We start from the raw sequence: 6,243 nt of genomic DNA, 5'->3' as shown, positions 1-6,243 counted from the left end.
CCTGCAATCTTCTTCCCGACCTCTCCGCCCCCACCCCAGTCTGACCTATCACCCTCATCTTGACCTCTTTCCACCTATCACATTTCCGACGCCCCTCCCCCAAGTCCCTCCTCCCTACCTTTTACCTTAGCCTGCTGGACAAACTTTCTTCATTCCTGAAGAAGGGCTTATGCCTGAAACGTCGATTCTCCTGTTCCCTGGATGCTGCCTGACCTGCTGCGCTTTTCCAGCAACACATTTTCAGCTATGATCTCCAGCATCTGCAGCCCTCACTTTCTCCCCATTCATATACCCATCCAGGATGAGTCTATGTGCCTGGAGTTACCTGAAGACCCAGCCCAGGTAAGGACAGCAGATTTCCCTTCCCTGAAGAACTGAGTGACCCAGATGCATCTTGACAGGTATCGACAACAGGTTGGCTCTTGCCACTGTGTGATTTGAGCCTTTGGCATGGGATTTTGGGTTACTAGTCCAGTGACAATACCACCTTCCCACATCTCCTCTGTCAGTATCCTGAAACTGAACTGGACTATCTGTATCAATATACTGGCTGCAAGAGCAGGTCAGACACTGGGGGTACTGCAGTGAGTAACTCAGGTGTTGGGGTCAGGTCAAGTCACGTGAGGCAGTCTTAGCAGTGAGAATTGGAGATGATTTTAAAGTCCCCATTTTCCAGAAGAGGAAGCTGTTTGTCGTTCAGTCAGCCTTTCCTCCAAGCTGCAGCCTTCCCCCGTCAGTCTCAATCTGTCTCTCTCTCTCACTCTCTTTGTCTCTGTCTCTTGTACACAGCTCCTCCTGAGTTTGTCCAGTGGCCACAGTCAGTCAGTAAACCAGCAGGAAGTACAGCTGTCTTCACCTGTGTGGCCCAGGGAGTCCCAGAGCCACATGTAATCTGGCTTAAAAACGGCAATGAGCTGACCTCTCCCAGTGAAAACATCAAACTGACTCACAGCAACAGGTAAAGCCAGCACACTGTTATTGGATCAGACTTTCGGAAATGTGCTTCTGACAAATCTCCTCTGTCTATTCAATTCTCCCCAAACTCCCACCTGATGGTGGAAGACAGGACCCTTGTCTGTATCTGACATGTTTCCTGTACGTCTACCCTCACCTCTTACCCTCCCAGGGTCAGAGTGTTCCCTTCTCTGCACCCCAGCATCCTCTGTGTCCAAAGAATCACCTTAAACACATTCAAGTGAAGCAGCAATTCACTTGTACATCTTTCCAACTTCTCAACAGCCTCTGATGCTCACAGTGTGGCCTCCTTTCTGTCGATCAGATTGATGACCACTTTGCAGGGTACCTCCACTCAGTCCATAAGCATGGTCCAACCTTTCAGAGACTTGCCATTTCAATGCACCACCTCGTGCTTCCATTGCTGAAATTCTGTCTGAGGACTGCCACAGTGAGTGGAGTCCAATGTAACTCTGGAGGAACAGCATCTCATCAACAGGAGTTCAACAACTCAGACCATCACCTCTGTTCTCAGCACAGACCCTCCAACAGTGCAGCACCCCCTCAGCACTGACCCTCCGACAGTGCCCGCTCCCTCAGCACTGACCCTTCGGCAGTGCGGCACTCCCTCAGCCCTGACCCTCCAACAGTGCCCGCTCCCACAGCACTGACCCTCCGACAGTGCCCGCTCCCTTAGCACTGACCATCCGACAGTGAGGCGCTCCCTTAGCACTGACCCTCCGACAGTGTGGTGCTCCCTCAGCACTGACCCTCCAACAGTGCAGCACCCCCTCAGCACTGACCCTCCGACATTGCGGCGCTCCCACAGCACTGACCCTCCGACAGTGCCCGCTCCCTCAGCACTGACCATCCGACAGTGAGGCGCTCCCTCAGCACAGACCTTCGGCAATGCGGCACTCCCTCAGCCCTGACCCTCCGACAGTGCCCGCTCCCTCAGCCCTGACCCTCCGACAGTGAGGCGCTCCCTCAGCGCTGACCCTCCGTCAATGCCCGCTCCCTCAGCCCTGACCCTCCGACAGTGAGGCGCTCCCTCAGCGCTGACCCTCCGTCAATGCCCGCTCCCTCAGCGCTGACCCTCCGTCAATGCCCGCTCCCTCAGCACTGACCCTCCGACAGTACCCACTCCCTCAGCACTGACCCTCCGACAGTGTGGTGCTCTCTCTGCACAGACCTGTGACATTCCCTCAATGCTGACCCTCCACACTGATTCTGCACAACACAGAGACCATCAGAGTTCAAGCTGAAATGGACTTTTAAACCAAGTCTCTGCTCTATAGAACCTGCCAAGAGAAACCTGAGTAAATCGTATGTGGATTAGCTGACAGCTGTTGATTGTTTAGGGGCGTCACGGTGGCTCAGTGGTTAGCACTGCCGCCTCACAGCACCAGGGTCCCAGGTTCGATTCCACCCTCGGGCAACTGTCTTGTGGAGTTTGCACATTCTCCCCGTGTCTGTGTGGGTTTCCTCCGGGTGCTCCGGTTTCCTCCCACAGCCCAAAGATGTGCAGGTCAGGTGGATTGACCATTCTAAATTGCCCATAGTGTTAGGTCAGTTAGTCAGAGGGAAATGGGTCTGGGTGGGTTACTCTTCGGAGGGTCGGTGTGGACTGGTTGGGCTGAAGGACCTGTTTCCACACTGTAGGGAATCTAATTTGTTTGTAAATTGTGAATCTCAGAGCTCCGATCTGTGGGCAGTTTCAGGCTGTCTGTCTGATCTGACCACTGGGGTGTGTTCTCACATGGAAATGGGCAGTTTGTGTAAGGGTGAGCTGTGTCCCTGTTGAGGTATAGTGGCCTCAACAGGAGGCTGGCATCGTGGAGTTGGATTTAACCTGAATATCAGTACCTCTCATCTCTCCTGTCCAGCACCTTGATTATAAACCACATCACCCCATCCGATGAAGCCATATACCAATGTATCGCCAAGAACAGTGCAGGTACTAACCAGGCAAGTGCACGCCTTGCTGTCGCTCTCTCCCAGGAGCTTCCCGAACCCCCAGATGATGTACGGGCAGAAGCTGTGTCTCGCAACACGATCCGTTTATCCTGGAAAGAGCCGGCACACAGTGTCACTGAGGAGATCATCGGCTACGTGTTGCATATCCGACAGGCTGCAGGTAGGTTACCGCTGTTCCTGGACATCCCCTCCCCCGAGAGCCCAGAACTGCTCCCCCCGAGAGACCAGACCCCCTTACCCATCCAGAGTCTAGACCACACCAACTGTTCATTGATGGCTGGCCCATTTCCTTACATCCGGATCTTGTTCCCCTACATCCTGATCCCATTTTCCAACATCCAAACTCCGATTTCTGACATTTAGACCCCTTTCCTAATGTCAGACCATGGCAACACAACGCCTGGGGGAAGAGCACCTCATCTTCCGCCTAGGAACCTTCCAACCACAAGGGATGAATGCAGATTTCTCCCCTGTTTGGCACACCTTCCTCATTCCTGAAGAAGGGCCTATGCCCGAAACGTCAATTCCCCTGCTCCTTGGATGCTGCCTGACCTGCTGCGCTTTTCCAGCAACACGTTTTTCAGCAATCACCTGCCCCTTCCAAGCTTGATATACCAGGGACCCGTGCATGTCTGGTGATCCCTCCCATAGTTGACTGGCTGAAATAAGAGGTGATTTACTGTCTTTGCAGAACTAATTGTCTGCTAAGTCTGGTGTCTCATTAGTTGCTATTATGTATGTATTGTGATGTTCAGACCCTGTTTCCCGACATCCAGATCCTGGTTAAAAGCAGCCAACCCCATTTTCCAATGTCTGCCTCACATTTCTGGATGTCTGCATCCCAGCTTCCCAACATTTCCCTGAATCCAGGCCCTGTTTCCCTACATCTGGACTTCGATTCCTGACATCCAAACCTTGATTCCCGACATCCGGATCCCATTTCACAACGTCCGGAGCCTGAACCTTAATATGTTGCCTGTGCTCAATCTCCAGATGCGGAAGGCAAGGAGCTTCAAGAGGCTGTCAGTAAGACTGCATTCCAGCACGTTTTCACCAACCTGGAACCTGCCACAACCTACTCTATGTACATCAAATCCTACTCTCCAGTCGGAGCCAGCAGTCCCTCTCATCTGGTCACTGCCACAACAGCAGGGCAAGGTAAAGGTAGACATCTCTCGAAGGTTGACACAGATTGACTGTGTCCAGTTCTGGTCTCCCTGTTAAATAATATCCTTCCTTTATCTGGAGAGGATTCCAAAGAAATTTACCAGGATGATGGTGACAGTGGAGGGTTTGAGTTATAAGCAGAGATTGAATAGGCTGGGACTTTTTCACTGCAGCATAGGAGGTTGAGAACCTGATGGAGGTTTACAAAATCATAGATTTCGTCATTCCTGATGAAGGGCGTATGCCCGAAACATCGATTCACCTGCTCCTCGGATGCTGCCTGACCAACTGTGCTTTCCCAGCACCACACTCTTCTACTCTTATCCCAGTCCATTTTCTGTTCTCCTTTCTCTGCATTGTCACCTGCACATTACCTCAGTCAAGTTCCTTCCTCCATTACCCCTACCTGCCTTTCTAGGCTGGATTGTATTCTTTCCTATCCATACTGCCCTCACTTTGTATTCCATTTTCCTCAGTTTCCATTCTCCTACCTCCATTTACCTGGGCTATCCTCATTTTTCCTTACCCTTCCTGTTATTATGTGATTTCCCCTGTGTTGCTTCTGCTTGTTAGACTAAATTTTCAACTTTTGAGGCTGGGATTTGAACCTGTGATTACTAGACCCAGAATGATGTTTGTTGAACTACTGCTAGAACATGGTGTAACATGGTTCCATTTGAGTTCATCTCAAATAGCCAGCAATTGTTGTCAGATGTAATGAACGGACGGAAGCATTTGGGTTCCTTGTAATCAGTCCGTCTGTACCCAGTAAATAATACTCAGACAGAAACATACGAACATAGTGAGGACAGGTTTGGGAATGAGAGATTCACAATCACCTACCTCTGGGACACCCGCACCAACCAACCCAACCGCCCCGTGGCTGAACACTTTAACTCCCCTTCCCACTCCGCCAAGGACATGCAGGTCCTTGTCACACAACAGCAGGTTATAGTCCAACAGGTTTATTTGGAAGTACTAGCTTTTGAAATGCTGCTTCTTCATCAGGTGTTTGTGAAGCAGTACCATATCTATCGCATTCCCAACGCCCCTCCCCCAAGTCCCTCCTCCCTACCTTTTATCTTAGCCTGCTGGGCACACCCTCCTCATTCCTGAAGAAGGGCTTATGCCCAAAACGTCAATTCTCCTGCTCCTTGGATGCTGCCTGACCTGCTGCACTTTTCCAGCAACACATTTTTCAGCAATCACCTGCCCCTTCCAAGTTTGATATACCAGGGACCCGTGCATGTCTGGTGATGCCTCCCATAGTTGACTGGCTGAAATAAGAGGTGATCTACTGTCTTTGCAGAACTAATTGTCTGCTAAGTCTGGTGTCTCATTAGTTGCTATTATTAACATACTTCATTGCCACATTCAAATCTGCTTCATTTTGCTATTCCTCGTTCTTTACAAAACCTGACATCTCTCTCTCTGACTCTCAGTTCCAGATGCTCTGATATTCTTCACCCAGGTGCTGAACTCCTCCGCAGTGCAGTTATTTTGGCAGCTGTCTCACAGTCAGGACCTGATTGATGGATACAAGGTGTATTATAGAAACGTGCAGAGCTCCCAGGTCCTGGGGCCCACGCTGCTGTCCAGCAGTGCTACCAGTTTCACCATCACACACCTGGGTAAGTGAGAACAGCAGGCAGGATTCTACACCTGAGGCTTCCCCTCGACCTCCAACACACACATGCACATTCTCTCACACTCACACAATCTCTCACACACACACATACTCTCTCTCTCACACACACACACTCAGACACACACATACCAGAATGTCAGAACCAAACAACAAAGAGGATGTATTTGGATTCTTACTTAAAGAATTATAGGTTGTTGCAGCACAGAAGGGGGAACACACCACTTTGTCCCAGCTGGAGGTGAATGATCCCTTAGATCCCACTGGAGTAGACAGTGTCTTGATTTAACATTGCATATGAAAGACAGCACCTCCAATAGTGTAGTGCTCTCCCAGCGCTGATCCCCTGACAGTGAGGCCTTCCCTCAATGCTGACCCCCCCCTGACAGTGCGGCCCTCCCTCAGCGCTGAACCCCCTGACAGTGCGGCCCTCCCTCAGCGCTGACCCCCTGCCAATGCGGCCCTTCCTCAGCGCTGCCCCCCCCAGTTCGGCCCTTCCT

General features: G+C 51.2%; 1 protein-coding gene across 1 annotated transcript in view; it reads left to right on the top strand.

Moving 5' to 3' along the window:
- Window positions 1-6,243, top strand: part of LOC122544765 (immunoglobulin superfamily DCC subclass member 3-like) — a 38,638-nt gene that overhangs the window by 28,145 nt on the left and 4,250 nt on the right. Inside the window, exons 7-10 of the mRNA XM_043684090.1 lie at window positions 790-958; window positions 2,841-3,091; window positions 3,925-4,089; window positions 5,541-5,729. Of these exons, the coding sequence (XP_043540025.1) occupies window positions 790-958; window positions 2,841-3,091; window positions 3,925-4,089; window positions 5,541-5,729 (774 nt within the window). The remainder of the gene's footprint in view (window positions 1-789; window positions 959-2,840; window positions 3,092-3,924; window positions 4,090-5,540; window positions 5,730-6,243) is intronic.

Source organism: Chiloscyllium plagiosum, chromosome 51 (genome assembly GCF_004010195.1).
Source record: "Chiloscyllium plagiosum isolate BGI_BamShark_2017 chromosome 51, ASM401019v2, whole genome shotgun sequence".
Lineage (NCBI taxonomy): Eukaryota > Metazoa > Chordata > Chondrichthyes > Orectolobiformes > Hemiscylliidae > Chiloscyllium > Chiloscyllium plagiosum.
The sequence above is the reverse complement of the archived record's forward strand: the minus strand, read 5'-3'. Positions and strand labels throughout refer to the sequence as shown.